Source organism: Polyodon spathula, chromosome 10, assembly GCF_017654505.1.
Source record: "Polyodon spathula isolate WHYD16114869_AA chromosome 10, ASM1765450v1, whole genome shotgun sequence".
In the NCBI taxonomy this organism is placed as follows: Eukaryota; Metazoa; Chordata; class Actinopteri; order Acipenseriformes; family Polyodontidae; genus Polyodon; species Polyodon spathula.
The window spans coordinates 13,458,482-13,482,273 of record NC_054543.1 but is presented as its reverse complement, the minus strand read 5'-3'; the positions used below and the strand labels follow the sequence as shown (position 1 = coordinate 13,482,273).

The 23,792-nt window shown below is 36.8% G+C and overlaps 1 protein-coding gene across 2 annotated transcripts in view; it reads left to right on the top strand.

The window, feature by feature from the left end:
- The window catches only part of LOC121322035 (probable E3 ubiquitin-protein ligase HECTD2), a 41,290-nt gene that overhangs the window by 7,099 nt on the left and 10,399 nt on the right, over window positions 1–23,792 (top strand). Inside the window, exons 2-16 of one of the 2 annotated variants that reach the window (XM_041261477.1) lie at window positions 422–548; window positions 2,617–2,755; window positions 3,695–3,797; window positions 4,194–4,283; window positions 4,871–4,935; window positions 5,975–6,020; window positions 7,915–8,024; window positions 9,885–10,033; window positions 11,299–11,422; window positions 16,619–16,715; window positions 17,340–17,447; window positions 18,458–18,590; window positions 18,931–19,019; window positions 21,591–21,749; window positions 23,075–23,149. In XM_041261477.1, coding sequence (XP_041117411.1) covers window positions 422–548; window positions 2,617–2,755; window positions 3,695–3,797; window positions 4,194–4,283; window positions 4,871–4,935; window positions 5,975–6,020; window positions 7,915–8,024; window positions 9,885–10,033; window positions 11,299–11,422; window positions 16,619–16,715; window positions 17,340–17,447; window positions 18,458–18,590; window positions 18,931–19,019; window positions 21,591–21,749; window positions 23,075–23,149 — 1,614 coding nt within the window. Of the gene's footprint in view, window positions 1–418; window positions 549–2,616; window positions 2,756–3,694; window positions 3,798–4,193; window positions 4,284–4,870; window positions 4,936–5,974; window positions 6,021–7,914; window positions 8,025–9,884; window positions 10,034–11,298; window positions 11,423–16,618; window positions 16,716–17,339; window positions 17,448–18,457; window positions 18,591–18,930; window positions 19,020–21,590; window positions 21,750–23,074; window positions 23,150–23,792 lie in introns of both variants that reach the window. The other variant, XM_041261475.1, reaches the window with a different exon arrangement.

Below are 23,792 nucleotides of genomic sequence, written 5' to 3'. Positions count from 1 at the left end.
TTGACTACATTATCAACTCGTCTTGAGGTTAATGACTTCTGTGTGTAGAAAAAAAGTAGCATAAATATCAACTATATTTAATAGAGTCTAAGTAGTATTTTTCACTCATGTAAAAAGCTATCCAAATGTGCAAGGTGCATTAACAGTAATATTTACCTAGGTGCAATGCTAACATTTAATACTTGTATATTATACACTTCGTGACCAGTGTTGAACAGGTCTTGGAGTTTTATTTATTTATTTATTTATTTATTTTTAATAAAAGCCAACCTCAATATCCTGCAATATTTGATGCATGTGATCAAGGAATGTTTGTTCAAAGGGTTTTCTAGGTGTGTTGGATAAAGCTATTCCTCATTGCATTTACAAAAACAGTAAATTGTGCATGTTTGAAGTAAAATGTTTGATCTTTGCACAGCAGGGCACAGACAGATCGACAAAAAGCCACTTCACCTTCAGTAGTTTCATCTCAGCCATCAACCAGAAGAAAGAAGCAGCTAGCAGGCGGAATCTGGCAGCACAGCTTGCCAAACAAAATGGCAAAAGTGGTAAGAAAATATACCTTGTTGTTTTACATTTATTGGACGGGTGCTGACTCTTATTCCGATGAAACCAGGGTCAACTACTGATGATGTGTATATCTTTGTTAATTTTATTGTGAGCACTACTGTTTTTGTGATGTGCTGGATTGTCAACACTGGAAACTGAAGTCTGTTTAATGTAAAACTTATAACAAACATTTCAGCTGATTATCTCCAGCATAATTAAGCTGAAGATCACCCCCTTCTTGAGGATGAAGGAGTCGTGCTGGATTATTTTCTCACGGATTCAGTGCTTATCATTGTTTGTGCCACTTAAAACATTTCAATAATTATTCGATAATGAGATTGAATTCATTCTTAATTTGGTAATTATTTGTTTTTTGTTTTTTTGTTACACTTAATTCAAACAGTTACATGTTTGTCTCTCATAGTGTGAGAATGTTGTCATGAATTTCTCTGAGTACTATGTTTTAGATGAAGAACATGAAAGTGGCATTAGAAAATTAAAAATGCAAAAAAAAAAAAAAAAAAAACAAAGGTATGTGAACCAGGAACGGAGAAGAAAGTTATTGATCGTTTTTCCAGACCTAAAACAGATGAAGACCTTAATATCATTGCCAGTGATTGGTTTTCAAGAAGTACTTAGGCAAAATGTAAGTGGACAGGAAGCTTGTTTGAACAATGGTTGATCAAAAGAAATGCAAAAGCTGGGTTTAAATCAAACGTCCGTGTAATCGATGGAGATTTACTAAGAGATAATTAAATTGCTGTTGTTCTTGAACTTTTCCAGAAGATATGTGAAATAAAAATAAGAAGGGGGGTGTTCATGTGGAAATTAATTTGTAATTATGAAAACTTTTTTTTTTTTTTAACATTATGTTAAGTATAATTGTATTACTTTTAGAAAACAATATGACGTGCTGAACTGAAATCGCAAGCCCTTTTCTAAGTGTTACATTTGAAATGTGTAATACTATAATTAACTAATTGTTGAAATGATTGTTGCACAGCAAAATGGTATTCACTTTTCTGTTGAATTTATCTGACTGTGGCACGATCTGTGGATTCGTTAATCAGCAGTATATCTGCCCTGCACTCCTCTTCTCTTCAAAGCCACACAGCCACTTTGTTAGAAGAGTAATATATTTAATTAATCAAAAGATCACAGGGGGGCGTCACAGAAATGTTTTAAACATTGAAAGACATCCTGCCCAGACGTGTACAAAAGCCAGTAGTATACCGAATTATATCAAGCAGTAAAAAAAAAATGTAAATGCTCAGCCCTTAAAAAAAGACTTGCATTACTTCCCTTTCAAGAACTTGAAAGCAAGACTTTTTAGCAACTTATTTGAATTTCAAACTGACACCGTTCAGCTTCTTTGAATTCATTAGGCTCTCTTTATACACCAAAGTGTTTTGCTTTTCTCTACAGACAAAAGGAAACGCTATTAATGAACATACTGCAATAAAACTGGCATAAGTCTGTTCGGGTCGCAGGCTTCAATCCTTTCCAAAGGACCCCTCGGATCTTTAGTATTTACTAACACATCTGTGTGGTTTAAAGATGCCCTAAATGTTTTCATTTTAAAACCCCCAGTGCGTTATACATTACTAGTATAAACTTGTATAGTACTGAGAGGTCGCTGGGGTTCTTCTTTCAAGCCAGTCTTAATTGTCCTGCGATATTTGCTAAGTGTATTTAAAGGATTGTTTTCAGAAGGGTTTTAATCAGGTGGTTTAGTTTGTGTTGGACGCAGATGTTCCAGACTGCATTGAAGAGCTGGAGTTTCCATGGCAACATATGTGTGTCATTCTTATAGGAACTATAATTTGAAAAGCATGTGATATGTTTGTATTTGTTTATGCATGCTATACATTTGTATGGCATAATCTAAACACTGCTTTATTATTAAATATAATCTGGTAAAGACATCTGTAAAGAATCCCTAACTTAATATATATATATATAATCTATATATATATAATATATATATATATATATATATATATATATATATATATATACAGATTATTATTCATGCTGTGCTTTTTGTTTTGTTTGTTCTAATGCCAGTGACAGAGCTGCCTCCCATCTGTCCTGATGTCCGACAAAAACAACGGCTCTCCATCGAGACTCTCCCCCCAGAGATGAAGGCTCCTATCCCCCCAGAGCCTGTCATTCCAATCCGCACAAAGACAGTCAAAGAGTTTCAGTAAGCCCAGCTATGCTCAATTCCTCTTTCGCTAATAAGGTATTGCAGGTTGTGTACCATTGTACAACTTAGAGTCATGCAACTTGAAGCAATAACTCTTATCATAAGTGTCAGTTTATATTGTTAATTATAGTAGCCTGGATTTACTAATATTACTGGGTTTTTTTTTCAGTTATTGCCACAGATGTTATAATCTCTGACATGGTGTGCTGTTTATTACACTGCATCTCACATTTTTTGACAAGCAACATCTTGACACTGGTCACCGCTGGACTCTGCACTAAAGCTTAATCTCTGAACACATAGAGCTATGCCCAGGCTTTGAAACGTACTACCCAAAGACATAAGAGACACTAACTTACTTTTGTTTAAGTTTTTAGCTTAAAACCTATTTATTCATGCCTATGATTAACGGTGTTGAGATTGTGTGCAGAGCTTCTTTTGCATCAAAGTTGCTATATAAGTCTGATCTGGGTTTGTTGTAATATTAACTTCTTGGACAACATTTTTTTTTTTTTTTTAACTTAGGCCCTAACATCACTCACTGATAAAACAAGTTACCCAACACTTTCTACCATCTGCATGTCACATTTTGTTCAGGAGAATTCCCTGAAGAGTTTTAGTTCAGTGTAGTCATAATGGCGTAATTGCTGAACAGACAGGAAATTGTATTTTTGTTATTTTTTATATATGCTAAAAAGACAATATTAAAAACAAAACTAAACATTGCTATTTTGTTTGGGGGACACTAGATTCACTGTAGTTGTATAACAAAAAAAATCTTTTGAAGTCATTTCCTTCTCTGAATAGTGATGATGATGATGATGTCACCACAACAGATGTGACAAACTTAAGTACTGTAATTATAAACTAAAAATAAGGCTTGTTTTATAAACTGTAATAATCTAAATATTCAATTCAATATATGCTGTGTTCCAGGGAGGATATGGAAAAAGCAAAGACATCAGGGGACTGGACATACGTGCATGATTTCTACCTCACTACATTCAACTCTTTTCTGGAATTGAACGCAGCTTTTAAGGTATGGAAAAGTGTTTTCTAGTCTTCATTTTGGTCTTCTACTTGATTGAATATTTACATTTGATCGGATGATAATTTACAAATAATTACACGTTTGAGGTACTCTGTATACTGCATACCATTTAAAACCAATGTCAGGCATATTTAAAGCCAACTTGCTTTAAAATCTAAACAAAGCCATATAAGCAGCTAAATCTAGAGGTTGAATAGCTGCCCACAGAATATGACCTAATGACTGGCAATGATTTACTGTTAATTCCACAGTCTGCTCCAATTAAAAAAAAAAAAAAAAAAAAAAAATCAAATAGGATATATCAGTCGAAAGTAAGCCTACAGAAAATAGCTTTTATCATTCATCAGCACATGTATTAAAAATAAAAATAAAAATTTCTTTCAGAAAGATGCAAGTGCTCCATTTAACACCATTGAAGATTCAGGGATTAATACCAGATATCTAAATGCTGTTTATGACTCCTTACTCAGTACCGTAAGTAAAGAAAAAAATCAACATATGCCATATATTTCATGCGAACTTACGGCAATGTGCTATATTTGTATGTACAGAGTGATATTGTATTGCTTCATTATTGCTGTATGGATTGTGTTTTTAATTATAATGTATTAGAGGTTTTCTCTCTAAAGGATGGTTTTTAAAATCACTAAGCAAAGTAATTGGTTACTTTGGTCAGTAGATATTTCCATGTGTATTTAAATAAATATGTAATGGAACAGGGAAACAGTCATATGTATTTGAATAGTATATTTTATGAAGCTATACCAAACAATGTAATTAAGCAAAGGTGAAATTCCATAGAGGAATGCAATTATTTTATAAAATAACATAAAACTAGCAAGAAAATAAAATCGTTTAGCCACCTGCAACTAAATACTTTCTTGATATTATTCCTCTCAGAAATGTTGCCCTTACATTGCTGCCCTTTGAAATATGAATCGCTTAATTTGATGAATCGCTATATATAAATATATATATATATATATATATATATATATATATATATATATATATATATATATATATATATATATATAATTTTTTTTTTTTTCCATTTGTAGCCACCAGACACACAAAAAGCTGTGCTGAAGGGTGTCATTAACAGTTTGTTAAGAGAATGGAAAGGGTATGTGTTAAACCTTCTGAATATTTACCTGTCGTTGTTAAGTTAGTGCTCTGGTATAAAATAGAAAATAGTAAAGATTCAGCAACAGTAACATCACCAACCATTTTTTTATATTCAACCACACTGCTCATGCTTAAGCCATCATATGTTGTGTGCGATAAACAAACTGGACAGGCAATGTGATGTTTTGTATTCTGTCTTTAAGCTATACGTTATTGAAATACAGTTGTCTTGATGTTTTCTGTGGATGTGTCCCCTTACAGGCACTGTTTGTACAGTATATCTAAGACCCAGTACGTAATATAAAGCCAAAGCTTGGCACTTCGGCTTGTATTGTTTACTGAGACTAAAATAGCTAATAAGTAATGTCTCAGGGGCATGACTCAGCCCAGACAGACCTTAATGAGTAACTTTCCCTGTTTTCCAATCTGTCAGAGCAGGCAGGAGGGAAGTCAAAAAGGGGAATAGCTGTGACAGAAGCTAGGTGCCATAATGGGTAAATTCAGTTGATTTTATGCCACTAGAAACATGGGTTCAAATCTGGCAACAAGTTCTTTTACAGTAGCTGGGGAGAGCGCTCCATAATCACAGAGCAAAGGTGCCATTTAATTTAACTCAATTATAAAGCCTCTTTATTGTTTTTCTTTTCAAACGCATGTTGTCACTTTAAAAGAAGTTCATATTTTATTTAAACGTGTTTGTTTTGGAAAGTGTAAAGAATTCCTTACTTATTAATCAGCAGATTTAAAAGGCCTATACAGCTTGGCACAAGGTTGGACGAATGATGTCAGACCCCGTTTTGATAACATAAACAGTAATACTGCCAGTCTTTAACCCTAGACATGCAGACTCCCACTGGTGTCTTCTCCCTGTATTCTAAGCATTGTAACAGACATGGTGAATCCGGTTAAACCATGCCCACTGCATGGAATAAAACAGGGATCAGAGTAAACTACAAAGCTACTGCAGTAAGCTTTAGGTCATCGTTTGTTATCTAATTCTACCATATTGTATATTTTAATTTTTTTAATTTTTTCAGGGCTCGGACTAAAGATGACCTTAGAGCTTACTTTACCCTTGTACAGGTAATGAGAAATAGTTTATGTATGAAATGTTCTGTGGAGATAGTACCTGGGGTACATTGGTGGAGGATGGTAAAATGGATGCCAGTTGCCTCTTACTTTAAAGTCATGTCAGCCAGAAAACCTTGCTTTTCAAATCACAGCTTTAATGCTAAGTAGTTAACATTGGAATATTATTTCTGTGTACCCTTTCTAAAAGGAGATACGTACTACTTCTATAAGCCTATAACCAGAAGACAGGTCTTGTGTTAGACAGCGCCAATGTAAGAAAAATATATTTAATATTTAAAAAATACTAGATTTATTATTATTATTATTAGTCTTTCATGCCACAATGGCTGAGAAGCCTGTTGTTGTTAGGATTTTTCTTATTATTATTCTTCTTCCATCAACTCCTATTCCCCCGCGGTGAGCCAACCAACATGAAACTTGGTAGGTATCATCCCATGTAGATTACAGTTCAGATGCAAAAAAAATTGCACTCTTGCTTCAACCAAGATGGCAGCTTGACACATTTTTTTGGAAAATCCTTTCAAAATCTTCTTGGGAACCAGTGAACCGATTGATCTGAAACATTGCATATGTCACCAGCAACCAAACCCGCTTCAAGTTTTGTGAAGCAGAAGTTGCTGCGATAAATTTAAATATCAAAATGGCTGCCACAAAGTTTACTGAAACGCGCCCCTAACAGCAAACTGCTTTTATTTGAAAGCCGTTTGACTAACAAACTCCAAACTTGGTTAGGTATCGTGCCAATAACAGTTGCATATAAATATGTCAAAATTGTGACATATTGTGACAGCAGAATTCACAAAATGGTGTTGCTTTGTTGAATAAGATGGCCGCTGGCCCCACATTTTCTTCTTCATATTTAAAACTGCTTCAGTTTAAAAACGGTTTACTTGATTAACTCCAAACCTGAAAACCATCACGATAAAGTAGCATACTGATGTTTTTTAATCCCTGGTGAATGATGACAGCAGTGGAAGTTTTCTACACAAGGCCAAAGTTTAGCGAGTTTTATAGCAATTCCTAACTAGCCAAGCTCTGCTGATTATTTTCTATGTCAGCCTGGTAACTCAATTCTTCTGTCTGAGACTCTTATGTTAAATCAACTCAGAGTGCCTAGTGTGGAATTATAAGCTGACCCTGTTAGCATAGTGGTACACATATCTGCATACACAAAGCATTTAAAGTTCACAAAGTATACATTTTTATCTAATATGTGATAATTTTCAGCAGTAGTCCTCTGATTAATGCAATAGATATAGACTAATGTAAAGCCTTAATTTAAGTAAATGCATAAAACGCAAGTCTGGAAATTATGTATCTGAGTTTCTAGTGGAAAAATTTCCAGGGTTGTTATTACAAAGGACAGTAATTTAGTAGAACAGTATTTTGTCTGAACACAGTGATTTATTATAGTCCTATCCAAAAGGTTCAGGGGTTTACTGTCCAGTCACAGCAATCCCACCTAGTGGTTTCAATGTTATTGTCACAGACAAAAACATAGTACTGTAAAAACAAATGACAGGTTTTATCAGCTTCAAAAGCAAGAAGTAGTGTAATAAAAGGACATGTGTAGTTTTGGTTGCTTTACAAAAAAATAACTACTTTCCATATAACATGTTGTGAATTACACACAAACAGTCATTTTCTCAGACTGTGGGACAGTAAACAACAGGTAATCATTATGTGAAAAAACTAGCTTTACCTTATACAGTATATAGAGGGCATTTTCCAAGAAATGAAACAAATACAGATTGTATAAGTTAAATAAAATGCTGAGACAAGCAGTTTTAAATTCATCTGTATGTCTCAACTGTGCTTGACATTGCTTCACTTGTGACTGTCCAGACTGAGTATTTTAACTAAACGCTGTGCATTCATTTTGTAGAATCCTCAGTACACAAGCACGTCTACGTATGTCATCTTCGCACACTTGCTGAGACAAATAGCGACCTTGGCTGAAGCTGACCACCATTTCTTAGTTTACTGGTTTAAAAAGTAAGTTGTTTTTAAACTGTTCGCATCTCCAGTACTATAGTAATGTCTGAATCATACTCATTGTCAAACTAAATTAATGACCCTATTTAAAAAGTCAAATTTGCAGTTCATGAAACCTCTTTCAGTTGTTTTACAGAGGGTCTGAAGTGTATTCTCATTTTATTCAAAGCACTGTTTAATACAAGAGACTGTTTTTATGAATGCCGTTTTGATCATGAATACCTAAACTTAAATGCGGTTGACAATGGCTGGGTTTACATACACTTGAAAATTGACTCTACGTTGTCGGGGGGTATCTCATCAACTTCAGTCTCCAATTAATTTCATGAGTCTTCCTCTCCTTTCTCAAATGCACAAACCCACTACATTGAAATAAACAGTTCCCAACAACAACATGGAAGGCTTGTTGCTAGGGAGCTGACGTCACTGTCTTGTGTTTTTTGCTAGTGCATTTTTTTTAAACATCATCAATATTAAAATGAAAGACAATCTATAAGATACAACTCAAAAGTTTTATTCAAGCACATCATATGAAACATAAAAAGGGTTTATTTTCTAACTTACCACATATCAAAAAAAGAAAAACTATAACAAAATAAACATTTCAAAAGAAACTAGTGTGTAAACAGGTTTATGTACATACAAAACTGTAAAACAAAAGTAGCTTTTAATATAAACAAAAGTAAAAAAGATTTGTCTTGTGTGTCTGTCACTGGCAGCACAGAATCCAGGTTGAGCTGCTGCAGCCTGCAGCTTTGCAGTTTTCAAAATGAAATCTCTCCTACTGATATTTTCCCCGGTGCAGTTCTTGTACAAAATGAAGGAATTGATGGTTGCTAGGTCCAGTAGAGATAACAACATTATATATATATATATATATATATATATATATATATATATATATATATATATATATATATATATATATATATATGTTATCTCTACATGGTCCGGATATTAAAATTACTTTGAATATTGTAGGTTATATTAAAATAAAAAATTTATTGTAAAATCAGATTCTAGTCTTAATGAAATTTAACTTTTAGATATTCCGCAAACACACACACAGATATAAATTCTAAGTAGTAAAACTTGAACTTAGTAGAAATTCTATTTTATATAATTGTGTGTGTACGTGTGTTGGAAAGGTAACCAGAAAAACAGCTAATGCATGGTGTAATTCAGAATGTGCCCGATAACACGTGAATTCATTTGTCTTGTTAAATGTTTTTATCTTCATGGCAATTCATGAAGCTCTCCTCACGATATTCCGAGTCGTTCTTATCGTACTTACTAGGTAGACAAGGGCATTTCAATATCCCCTTCCCTCAGTGACTGTGAATTGAGTAATCTGCATTGGCACGGTCAATTCTTTCTTTTTTGCATCGCTGTCGACTGTCATAACTTGTGCATGTAAACGCCACCAATGTTAATTAAAATATACCAGTATTCCCACACTTTTTAGTAATATATGTAACAGTTGGTTTTTTTGTTAAAATAAGTTGAACTAAATGTAAAAATTACTTTTATAATGATGTATTTGATTATGTGAACATAGAAAAAAAACGATGTGGCTTTTACATCAGCTTTAGTAAAATGTCTGTTTTGTATTGAACTTTTACATTTGGCTTCTTTTTTTTTTTTTTTGTATTCCTGCTAGCTAGGCACCAGAAAATTTATCTTTGATTCATTCCTCAACATTCTGAGATGTTTTTTTGTGCACAGTAATGGTTTGTTTCCACTGGTTCTCTCAATATCTTTTGTATATAAAAAAGAAAGGAGAACTTTTATAATACAGTATATCTTGCCTGTTTGTCAGGTGGGCTGAGCAATTGCATTGCTGACTGCTTTGTTTCCTAGGCTTTCTCAGAGGAGGTTCAAACAGCTGGTTGACAGATTGCTTCAGTTCATATCCCTGCGACTCTTTCCAGCAAAATCTGAGGAGCTTCCACCAATAGTGAAATGCACCTGGTGGAATCCTTCAGCAACCAAAGTTCTTGCTTTACTCAGTGAGTGTTGTTTACCTTGTTAATACTTTGAAATTAATGGTTTTTATTGCATTTTCAATTTAGAAAATAACCATGTTCATTTACAGATGTCTGTACAGTTAACATTTAGCTGTAAGTAACATTTAGGGCCATATTATTAAGTATTTAGTCATTTACAGTCCCAAGTGTTCGCACACTTGGGAGAGCTATCTTTCACTTATCAGCTCTGACAAATGTGGAACTCTTATTTAGAACATGATGGAATTTGCCAATCTCTCCTTTTCTGGCTGTAAAGATTGGGAATTGCTTAGTGCTTCTTGCCATTGTTTAGTCCATATTAACATATGATTGTGTCTTACTTATCAGTTCTTTTTTGTCAGCTGCTGACTCAGTTTGACGCAAACAATGTATTTATTGTGCTGCTTGTAACTGTTGTATTGTCTAATAGAACCCCCTTGTAAATGAGGCCTCGGTCTTAATGGGTAAATCTTCTGTATAAATAAATACATTTAAAATAAATAAAATGTACCATGCTAAGTTAGCATCCCTTTTTTGTTAAACAAAAAAAACAACAATCAATGTGCCAGAAATAGTAAAAAACAACAAATATGTATTGAGTACCTCTTAAATTGACCCAGTGAGCTATTCATTTGAGGATATTTAGCATCAGCGTGTTCTTTTAAAAAAGAAATGGTATTAAGTTATCACATTGATAAATGCTTTGTGAATGTGGTCCTTAACATTGTGACCTCCGTGGGAAAAAAATTAAAAATAAAAATTGCGTGCCTTCTGTCCTCAGTAATAATGGCACTTTAACACCCTTCTGTATATCAGTACAGTATTGGGACATGAAGTGGAAATGTGAACGGCTTACAGCTGATCAATACAATGACGGGTAACGCATTTTAAGACATCTGCAAACATGTTTGGAGCCTTCATCATATTCTTTTAATAGACATTTAACTCATCGTACATTTCCTGACTAAACATTATTAATCAGATGCATTTCTTCTGCATCGTACAGAATACAGAATATTATGCTGATGTTCTGAAAGAAAGGTGATATAATTAATCACACAGATAAAATATTTGACAAGCTCCAAGTAATTCAGAAAGGACATATCCACCAATGATTTGAGTTCACAATTCTTAATGCTTAGTTACTTAATTCGAAATGCATAGAGTAACAAAGATTACATTAAAAAAAAAAATCCCCAAAACACTAAATCTGGATAACAGGCACACTTCAATTGTCAGTTGTTTTTTTTTTTTTTTTTTTTTTGCAGATGCAGCCAATAACATTTCAAATCCTCCAATTATCCCTTTCACGGATTTCTATAACTTAACACTGGATCACATTGACATCATGGAAGAGTATAACACCTGGCATTCCTATGGGAATTCACACAGGTAAGGGACTAACAGGTGTGTCACAGACTCTCTCATCCTGAAAAGAATGTATACGTGTTTTCCGTTCTGAAATGGATTAGCACTCCAAGAAGGCTGTTGGTTAGTCCAGTGAGAAGACCATCATTCAGTGAGATGCCCTGGAACTGAGCACTTGAATCAAATACCACTCTGATTTGACCCGGTTTCTGTGGGTGGTACACGCCAAAGGTCGTCAGATACCAGCACTCTTCACCTTTCTTCAGGGGCGGAGCTGGCTCTGCATGACCGTTGTCGAATATCTTTTTCAGGAAGGCCTCAGAGGAAGGTCTCTGGTTTCTTCTCCAAGGTACAACATAGCGAAGCGAGTCAGGTTAGGGCCTGTTCTTTGTTGTTAGGAAGTTGATGTGTAAGTGGGAGTGTAGCTACCCAGCTGTTCAATTCGTCTTTGAATAATTCTTTGTTCATTATTTTCAGGAACTCTTTGACCTCAATCGAAGGGGCTGGTTTATCATCATCTCCTTGTAGGTCTGGGTAGTACAGCTTTGTTGCTCTTTGCTTCATGGTCTCTCTTTCACGAAGAAGTGGTTACGACATGGCTTAAAAAAGGACATGCACCCGTTCTCTAGCACACTTGTAGCGAAGATGCTGAAGTTGTCCAGTTTGTGAGCTTTGCCAATGTAGACGTCACCTACTATCACCCATCCAAGGTCAAGTCTTTGAGCGTAGGGAGCATTGTGGGGACCATTGTGCTGCTGTTGAACCTTGTGTGCTCTCAAACTGTCCGACAATGACATGTGATGTCATGCTGCATCAGGTGTAGGAATCTCGCTCCTATTATCTGCCGTCTGGTTACATTCTATAAGTGTAGGGAGGGATAGCTTAATGCCGTCTACAATCTCTACCACATAGCTATTTGCTCTTCTCTCTGTTGTCTCCATCAGTCCTGCACACGTTCTGAGTGTGTATGGCAAAGCGTTCCCACTTACGCCTAATAAATCAAAGAACTCTGGCCTGGCCAATGATCTATTGCTTTGATCGTCCAGGATAGTGTACATCCTTGCTGCTTTCTCAGGCTGTCCTTTGGGATACTGTGACAGGCTGGGTGTAATGGTGGTGACGTCAGCACCAGGAAATGAAACATAGTGTGGTGAGTGAGTTGAATTTGCGCTGTTGCGTGGTTTATTAATAAATGGTTTGAACAAAACAGAACACGGCACTTGATGCCAAAATAAACAAACAAACAAAACGAACAAACACTAGCAAACAGCATGAACACTAAACACAAAACAAGTACGATGCTGGTGCTTCCAGCACTTCTAGCAGTTGTTATTTATTATTATTATTATTATTATTATTATTATTATTATTATTATTATTACTTTTACCTCCCCACTCTCTCCTGTTCTTTTGCCCTGAACACACAACCACGAATGAGTGAAAACGCGCCCCTTTTATGGAGCTGTACCGAGACTCGATTGCTAATCAATCATTCAGTTGGAATCTCGGTACATCTGACATGTGAACTAATTTGTGTCCTTCCCGCGCTTCCATACAAATACCCCTTTTAATTTGCATGTGAAGTGATTTGTGCCATTCTCGTGTCTAACTACAAATTACACCTTATCACCTGTGCTCATAACCCACATAACCCATGCACTTTATACATAAACACCAACATTTCCACACTATGTACAACATAAAACACAAACACACACAGGGGCAGGGCATTTTGCCACAGATACATTCTAACTAGGCATATTTTTTAGCAGGATCTTCCACTGAATTTTTCTCCACAAACCTTTGGAGGCGATTAAAGTTGATGACGTGTTCTCTTCCTTCTCTTCACCGCCGTACCTTGAGTTGTGCATGGAAGCCTTATGAGGGTTAGATTCAGGGGTATCGGGATGCAGATCGGTAACATGTTTGTTGCTGTCGCATTCTGTATATTTAGCAGCTGATTTACAGTTTCTAGTGCAGTGATTTGTAGAAGCGCAGCATTGGAAACAAACTCTCTATTCCTTAAGTATGATTTTACATTGTTCTAGAGTTTTATCTCTAAAGCCACGGCACTTGAGGGGTGAGGTTTCTTGTGCAAAGGAAATTCTCTGTCTGAGTCCTCTACCTTCTTAATTGTGTTGTTGCATGGGTAGAAGGCTCGGACATTGTAGAAGACACTTCTTTCTTATGTACGGAGATAGGTGTTCTTGTGCTACCGTATCGCACAGCTGGTTTCTCATTTAAACTGGACGCGCCTGATGCACCGAATACGAAGGTAGGATCGTTTCTAGTCTTAGATAGACCACAGATAAACTTTGAAAAGAATGAGAAAGGAGAAAAGGTGACTTGATTCTCCTCATTATATCTTGAGGCTTGCAAGATCCTTTTCTCTTGTAAGCCATGTGGTAGTTTCTCCACAATGGTGTTTTCTCCACGAGCGGTGTCTAAATAATTGAGGCCTGCTAGGTGTGGATTCGCTTTGGTCATCTCGAGTTCCAGTAGCAGATTTTAGGAAAGTTTTCAGCTTTCTTGGAGTGCATTATCGATGGCTTCTGGGCAGCCATAGCACTCCTCTAGCCTTTCCCACACTATTTTCAGTCCTGCTTGGGGGTTATTCACATGTACTAACCTGATCCTCTTCACATACTCAGAGGTCTCATTTCCCAACCATTTTGCCATCAGGTCAAGATCTTCAGCTGCAGTGATGTCCAAATCTCTGGTAGCGTTCCTGAATGTGGACTTCCGTACTCTGTAGTTTTCAGGACGATCGCCAAACTTGACGAGCCCGGAGTTGACTAGTTCATGATGAACCAGGTATTTGGCCATGTCCGCCATACCTGATGCTTCGGTATGCGAGCGTTGAGGTGCGTGCATAGTGCTATAGTTGGGTGTGGTAGCATTGAATGGTATGGAAAAGTGAGTTTGGTCAGTTGTATTTGGTCTGTACGAGGGGTGTGTGTTGTGAACAACGACCCTTGCCAAAGGCGACCTCGCAGCTGAACCCTGCGTCCAGTTGATGTGAGGGGTTCTGTGTGATCATGAAGTAGTGTGTCTCTCTGTGCATGCATGCCTGGATTGCGAGCGTGATGCGGTGCAGCCGTATGCATGTGAACGTAAGGATCACCATGGTGGTGACTGGCATCCATGGTAGAGCGTGCGTTCGACTGGTTTTCATTGAGAGGAGCTGTGTATATTTCATGTGGAAGTGGTGGCCTTTCAGCATGTTATTCCCTCATCATCATGTATAGAAAGTAAGCTGGCATACGTGCTGGAGTGGTCTAGTACATAGTCTCTGGTATGCCGGCCAGGATCTTCTGAGAGCACTTGACGTGCACTTGACAATCCTACTCCAGTGCTCCCTGCCATCTTGTTCTGCAGCTGCTTCAAAGACCTCGGCCTAGGCTTCGGCCGTGGCCGCTTCCTTTTTCTGGCATAGGACATTTAAACTGGCTTCCAACTTGGCCTACCTACGTCCAGCGGTCAACTTGACTCTCAGCCTCTGTTATTGTTGTTCGTACGAGGCTGACGCATTTCTGGTCAATGATTTTCTGAAGGTGTCGTTCCTGCAGGCTTTCCTCTGCATTGGTCCTTGTCAAGTAAGTGAAATATTTTCCTGGCAGCAGTTGATAAGGTCCATAGCTAGATCTCAGTTGGTTTACAGCCAGCTGGATAGTCTTGTCAGCATTTGCAGCATTCGTTATGTTAAACATATCATCTTCCGTCTTATCTCATGCTCCTTCTAATTTTCTACGATAGTCATGTCTTTCAGTTTCATATTTTTCCCAGGCCTTTTGTGTTAACTGTCCGTTGAGGTCTAGTGCACTCCTGTATCTGCTGAGGTTCAGTTGGAGCCTCAGTGCCAGTTGTCTCAGTAGGCTGAGTAACTTCCTTTGCAGGTCCAGGTTCTGCCATAATGCAATGCTTGAAGGCCTATAAAAATGAAGATTTACAGTCTGTTACCTGCAGCAGAGAAGAAAGACGACAGACCTCGCAGCGTGCTGGCCTATGTCCTATTTTCTTTTTCGCCAGGGCAGTTGTAACGTTTACTGCGGGTCAGTGTGATGATGGCTGGTACTTGCTGTTGCGGTCGTAGGCTTGCAGCGGGCCTTGAGTCCGTGTTCTGATCCTTGCCATGGTCGTATATCTGGAGCCTAGCTGTAGTGATAGGCATAGCAGTAGAGATGTAGCCGTAGGAACATGGATCTGTCGTGGTTTAGCCCGCTGGGTAGCTATCTTTTCACTTTTCTGTGACACTGTACACAGAGCTAAACACCATTCCAACAATTGACATGAAGACAGGATGAACTTGTGTTTATTGAAAACATAACAGTTTGTATGGTAATGGTGTGAAACTAAAAGGAAATAGAGAAATGCAATATTCCTTAAGTCTTGAATACTTGAGAATACACAGGTTTAAACACACAAGCAATGCATAGTCAGTCTTTCTCAAATAGGACATAAAAATGTACTAAATTACATCTGACATCCTAAAACTAGCATTTACTTCTACAAAATGTTTCGCGAGAATCTTACATCATCATAGCGCATATTACAATACACTGAAATTAACCAAATGTAATAAACAAATGATCTTATCTACAGGGAGGGCTAATAAGGCCACTCTCATTGCTGTTTGTAATGTAAAGCCACAGTATTAGCACACATTCACAATAAATCTCTACAATACTGCCATAAAATACAAGCTTGCATTGTTAATAATTACATCTATGCAGTCTACAGTAATCACATTAATCGTACTTACAGATATTGCATTCCAGGGCTACAACGAGAGCAGATAGAAATGGAATGATTTCAGAACGTAACTGAGTTCCTAGTTATTACAGCAATGCAGTATTGAACTCTCCCCTTTGACCGTAACATGACTGCCCAGCTCCTAGTCAAAAGCTGTAGAAACAGATGACCCCAAGGGGGCGATACAACTTAAGAAAAGAAATGAATCGCTGTGGATACAGAACAATAATATTAAGCCTTAGGCTTATTTGACTATTTGTGAATAGGGCTGTTGTCCTAAATTGAAAAGGGTGCAATTTATGAAGTATGCCAGCACCATGTAATGAGGTATTTATGTTCAAAACACTTCAGAGTTACTGCCTTGAAACCAAGATGTTTGGCTTTCTACAGAAGTGAAATGTGATGATATAATAAATAATGTGTTTTCATCACCTAGTTTAGCTAATGACTTTCTGTTATTGTTTTCAGGTTCTCTTTCTGCCAGTTCCCTTTTATTCTTTCAATTGCAGCAAAGAAAACCATAACCCAAAGAGACTCGGAGCAGCAGATGATCAGTATTGCCAGAGTGAGTGATCTCTCTCATCATGTGTGAATGGCAATACATCTCAACAGTGTTGTCTCCCTAAAAACACTGACTCTTGTCGTCACGTGGGGTCACATTTTGATCTTGTTTGTCTTGTTGGTCTTGAATGCTTAAACAAAGATTTGAATGTAACAATGTACTATTTCCATTTTTACAGTACTCTAATTTCGCCTGGCAGCAAAAAGATGAACACTTTTATGCATGGGGACCTCATATAGGAATGGATTTAAAACTTATTTAAAAAAAACCTCTCTTAGTCTCAACCTCATGCCATTTTTTCCCCCATATAAAGCAATGGAAAAATAACTCCATTGAAAAATATATTCGTCTGTTCAAAACTACTTTTTTTCCAGCTATTTTTAATATTTAATGCATGAAAGGGCTAAGAATTACGAGTGCTTTGAGCTGGTGGTAATGAGCTGAACAGAAGGAGCTACTTGTCTGTATAATATGCATGTCCTACAGGTTCTGCTACAGTAAGGGCACTCGTTAAGGTCTCCCGGGTACTATGAAGTCCAAAAATAAAATCCTAGATTCCTGCTGCGTGCACTTTTGAATGAATAAACAACATAAACATGCTATTAAGACGTTTTCAATGTATTTTAGCAAAGCCTTGTGGACAAAGTGTCTCGCAGACAGAGACCCGACATGACCCTGCTGTTCCTCAACATTCAAGTACAAAGGCTGCATCTTGTTAGAGACTCCCTGGATGAGGTACCTTCTGGTTTTGAACAGTGGCTCTGAATATCAAAGCTTTTCCAACTGCTGGGGAGGGCTTTTGTGGCATGGTTTTCATTTTCAGACTGTTTTTTATTCATGTTCCGAGAAAACATAAAAAAAATGTCCAGGAAGGGTGAGAATAGTCGCAAAACCCCAATTCGGACAGTGTGAGGAATGTTATACAAATCATGTGGGTACCTAATTAACTGGAAATGGTTCCACCTGTTTTGAAGAGTCTTAATGGTGATGGGACCCTATTTCAAAGAGACTCTGTGCTTTAAAAGAAACCAAAAATTGATGAAGCCCAATGTGCTGCTAGAGATTGCTGTGATTTTAGAGGATGAAAGGAGGGTTTAGGTCATGCATTGTCAGCATCACTCACAGCTTTGTCATTTTTTGCCACCAGTTGTTGTTCATTTTCATAAAGTGCAACAGGTTCATGAAACGGTAGTTTAATTAATACAAAACATACATTTACAGAATGATATTAAAATTTGCTCACTAACTTTAATTTTTTCTTCATTCTCGTTGTCCTGATGTACTTGCTATATATGTTCTATTGTATCTTCTCTTCTTTCTCCATACCTCCTGAAAAGCCTGTTTTGTTTTTTTCCGCCTTTACCAACTTTCAATCCCACCTGTCCATTGATTGAAATCCTGAAATTATGTGAAAACTGCCATTTGCATAATTTAACATATAAGTTTCTCATTTAAACCCTGAATAGTTATTCCACCACCTTTTATGTAGGTTGCACCCATTCCACCTGTCAGAAAACACCAGAAAAGTGTTTCATTTTATGATGGAAACAATGTTCGTGATAAGAGTCGGGTTAAATCAGACGGAGACAGTTTCGGACTGTCAGAAGACACTTGATATTCTGGGTCTGTATCTGTGCTGTTAGTGCTCACATTATACAGCAGGGGGAGCCACACTGAAACTGTTATACTAAACGTAACAGCTATCTCACTGTAGGCTGTTACAATTCTGCATTGTCCATTTTCAGTTGACAAGAAAGAGAGCAGATCTAAAGAAGAAACTGAAGGTCACCTTTGTTGGGGAAGCAGGGTTAGACATGGGCGGCCTGACAAAGGAGTGGTTTCTACTCCTGATTCGACAGATTTTTCACACTGACTACGGTGAGGCATCTAAGTAAATAGTTATTAACACATGAATTAAACAGCAACACTGTTTAGATCCACTGTCATTCAGATCGATTGAATTGATCCACATATTACATTATTGGAACAAAGTACACTGGACTGACAGCTGGAATATCAGATTCATTACATTTCAGTCTCCAGTGCTACACCTGAGTAAAACTGCATAATAGAGCAACACCAATGAATGAGTATACTTACTTTTCTTTTTTTGGTATCATTTTCACTAGCCATTTCTGTGTTATTATTATTTAATTAAGTTTAAGTTTGTTTCTCACTGTAGAAATAAATGTTTGTTTCATAATGTGTCATTTTGCAGGTATGTTTGCATATCAGACGGATTCACATTGCCATTGGTTTAGTAGCTTGAAATGTGACAACTACTCTGAATTTCGACTGGTTGGAACTGTATCCTTTTTAATACAAAATCAGTGGCTTGATGTTGTTGAACTTGAGAGAGTAGCTGACCATTGTTTTCATTGGCTGGCTGAAGTTATGTGGGTGGGTCTTGGATGATGAGAACTCTACGACCGCTTCCACAAAATATAGCTTTTTTGGTATAAAGTAAATTCTCTTTCTCTTGTGTAAAAGCACAGTACTATGAACACTGTCAGATTCACACACTCAGTAGTCATTTTGTAAATCTATTATTCAGACATGTCGGCAAACTCTTGAAAATAACAACTATAATAATAATAATAATACTAGTAATAATAATAATAATAACATTTGTTAAATCCATGTTAAAATGATGGCAGAGAATAGGAAACAGAACTGCGACAGAGTGAAGCAATGCACATTCACTCTCTAAAATTCTTCAGAGGAACAGATGGACACAACGCCAAAGGCAAAGGTGATTTGAACAGGAGTCAAATAAGACAAGTCAGCTCCAATGAAGCTTGGCAACAGGGAGAAATGTGGAACAGTTTTGACTACGCTTTGCAATACACTGCCAGTCCTACAGAGTGCATAAACAGGGCTTGCCACAACTAAGTAGACCATGATTAACAAAAGCAGCAACTTAGTGAAGCATCCCCACTAGGAGAGCAAGTATGAATTTGCAATTCAACAATTTGTTATATTTCATAAACTATGTATAACCCTAAAGGCTAAGCCTCTCCAAAACCGTATACAAATGGATTATTTTACTACGAACTTGATTTAATTAATCAAAATAAGCTTTTTAAAAAACAGTCCTTAGCAAAACATTTCTTAAGAGCCTTTACATTTTGACAATAGGGCACATTGACATCACACAGCTGTATTCTGTGGTTTTCTCAGTGAAGTATGACTGTGTAAGAAAAATGAACCCTTTTCATGACAGTTATTTACAGAAGCTGGTTTCAGTTTGTGCAATTTGTATATGTACTGTACATATGGTAGATGCAGGCCATGAAGATGTACTTTCTCATCATTTTTTTTTGCCTCTCAATTAGCAGGGTATGTTACTGACATACTGTACACTGTGGTGAGTGATGAGACAGCAGTGCACCGTTTTGGGCAGGATGTCCTTCGATGCCCCATAGTAATTGCTTTGCAAGTCACTGCAGTTTATTTCACCCTCCCGTCAAATCACGAGAGACACTTAACAAATTAATCTGACAGTCTGTATATTAGGTGTCACATAACATCAAAGACACGCTGCTGTTAACAACGACTTACTTGACAAATTCCAACAGATTTTTATAAATGATTATTGACGTGCTATTAGTAGGTCTTTCTTTTTATACCTGCTCCTGTGGATTTTCCCCGCTGAGTGCACCATCACAGTGCACCACTGTTTTAAAAAAGGTTGAAGCAGCGGCACATCTGAAGCATTCGCCTGTTAGATTATGAATGGTTCCATAAGGAACTGTATGTCGGTCACAGCGGCTGTTTGCATTTACGGAATGGGAACCATGTAAGTAGTTATGTAACTAAGCAAAATACACCTGCTGTGTGCAAGATGCCTTTTCATTTTTATAATCCAGATCGAGCCTAATAAGAAATAAGATTAATGTTGTCACCATGGCAGTGTTTATTAAACAGAATACATTGCTTTGTGTAACCTAATCTAAAGCAGATGCCTCAAAGGTTTGTATACAGTAGGGAACATCAGAGTTATTTCAGCTTTTCTGATTGTTTAAGATTCACTTGGTATTATTTTCTGTTTTAGTCATCACAGCCAGGGAACCTTTTAAAAAGAAGTTTAAGGCACCCTTGTTGCATCAATAGAGTTCTCAGAATCATGTCTAAACGCTAAGTACACCAGGCACACTAGAGTGTAACCATTAACATGTACCACTTCAGCATTCTGCCCCTAGTGGATGTAAGAAATACCGCATTTGCTCGACTTGGATTATCTTAGTTCTAGAGTAATTGTGGTAAAAAAAAAAAAAAAAAATGATACAATGTAATTCTAAACAACAATACATTATTTTAAATAAACTAGATATTTTCCTTGCTATACCAAGTTGCCGTTTAATATGTAGATACGTCTATAGACTTTATTTATAAAATACCCTGGACAAACCAAGCACACTCATTGGATCATGCCACATCTGTTGGTTAATAATGCTGAGAAGGCAATCTGAGATGCTTTTGCAATGTGAAACAACATTGCACAATGAGGCTATTCCTATGCAGCAGTGCAGCTCAGATCTGCTAGACACAGGAAGGGAGATTTTATCTTACTTTTGTATTTGTTTTTGTATGAGAAATGTAACCTCTGTTTGTTTTACCAGAATGGTGAGTTGTGTATATGAAGTAGGGTTGCCAACTTGGTGTTTGCTCCACAATGAACCTCATGGTGCAGAAGTTTCTCTTATGAAAGTTTACCACAGTTCATTTGTTTTGCATTCATGTGATGCTTTCATGTGCTTACCATGATTCCACATGTTCTTACTACAATCCGATATGCTTGTTTACCATGGTAGACCACAGTTAACATTAATAGGGCTGTTCCGTTCGTCGCCTTGCACTGTACTTAACTAGCTGTAGCTGATGGGCCTGGCTGTGTATAATAGCATCACCCTGGACATTCGGTTTCCACCTTGCTGCTATAAGAAGCTGTTGAGTCCCCCCATAGTTCCATGTGACCAGAGCACTCCTGTTGGGATCGCAGCTGTCAGCCTGGATGACTTGCAGCTAGTTATGCCTGTAAGTATAGAAACAAAAACTCCAGCCTTTCACCACACACTCTGTATAACAACCATTTCCCATCATACCGGAAGTCTTTGTCAATGCAGGAGGCAACCAATCACAATGACATTTAAAATATAAAAAAACTGTACTATACAGTGCTTTGCCATACTTAATTTGTTTTTTCTAAAGGGAGCTTATTTGGTTTGCAGTGACTAAAACATGTAATGCTATATTTGTAAAGCTGTAGCATGTTGATCAATGCATACAGTATGACTGAAGTGTACTTTGTAGTATGGTTCCGTTTTGTCCAGGTCTTCACCCCAAAGAGCAATTTGGACTGTTACAAAACTAACAACATGACTTTTGAGGTGTTAAATGTTTTATAACATTAGCCTTTACACATGGTGCTCTTTACTGTATTTGTGTTTGTTTCAATGCTTTTTTTCTGAAAGTTAAGATATGAAACACAATATTTTATATTGACATCCCATTAGAATAATTGTATTTCAAAATGCAGTCACTTCTTGTCTTTTACATACATCTTCACACGTTTAATATAAATCTAATTGGTTGCTTAGTTTTTTAAAACAGTATCATATTGGACCACCAGGGGTCCCACTGGTTTACCCTTTTTCTTGGCAGATCAGATTGCGTTGGGGCAGCGGATGTTGTCAAAACTGCCTACTTATGGAAACTTAACTTGCAGTTCTTATTTTAGCATCCATTTTTGTAATGGTACAACAAAATTGTGAAATGTTGCTCATATTTTGATACCAACATCGTCATACATACTGTAGTTGAAGTAGGTTACCAAACTTAAAATCTAGAATCAGGCTTAAAAAGGCCTATAAACCACTCATAAACCATTCATAAAAATGAAGAGAACTCATATTAGTAGAGCATCTCTTCATACAGCAGTTAAAAACTGTGAATTCTTTACAGAGCAGATATGAGAACTCAGGCTATTTCTGTCTGGGAAATATTCTAGCTGAACATCAAAGTATCTCAATGACTGAAAGGGAGAATTTATAGACAGATAATTCAAGTGTAGAAAAAATATATTGCTATTCTTTAACTTTACTCACAAGTTCATTAAGGGTGTTCCATTATTACCTCATAAAAATCTACAGCAATGCCATTATTGAGTAATAACAGAATGGCTGACCCCCATAGAAAATAATGGGGTTGCAGTCCAGTTGTTGTAAAATGTATGTAAATGTGGAATTTGAGCCCACACCACAGCGCCCATTTCAGAACTGTTTCTAACACTGTAGTCCTTTTCCTAAAAAGCCCCCTGCACTGCTCTTTATATTCCACCAGTTGTGTTCTTGAATCTACAGGAACTGGCACACGGGCTCAATGAACTCTTATCTTACGAAGGCAACGTGGAAGAAGACTTTTATTCAACTTTTCAGGTGAGAAAAAAAAACATTTTATTGAACAACACACGTAACTATCTAAGATTTTAATTTTTACAAAATCATTTGTAAATTTGTAAATAAAAATAACAGACATACTGCAGGCAGTCGTTGTTCCAGTCTTTGTGACTATCACAAATGTGCAACAACTATTTAATATGAAAAAATAAATATTATTAACCACTAAAACTCCAGATGTAAAAATGAAACCCCTTCCCAGGAACCAGATTTTGATGATAATAATAATAGTAATAATAATAATAATTAATAATGTTTTTCAAACCTGTAATTGCTATAAAATGTTAACATATGGTGAATAAAACACAAATAAATGACCTAAACTGTGCTTTTCATTCACCAGTCCCCCAGTACTACAGTCCCCTGATTTATTGCCTTATACCCAGTGCTGTGTTTTGATAGTATTTCGTCACAGCACTGCCATTCTAAACCAAACAGCTTCCCATTTGCAGCTGGTTTGCCTGTAAAGTAGCTGCATGCTCTTTTGTTTGTACAGTTTGCACTGTTCTTGGCTCTGCATCCTCTTCTTTCTCATCGCTGAGTAATAAGTCAGCATCACTGTCGCTGGTATCAAAATCCTCCGAACCAACTTCAATCCCTTTGTCGCTCTACACATTTGTTG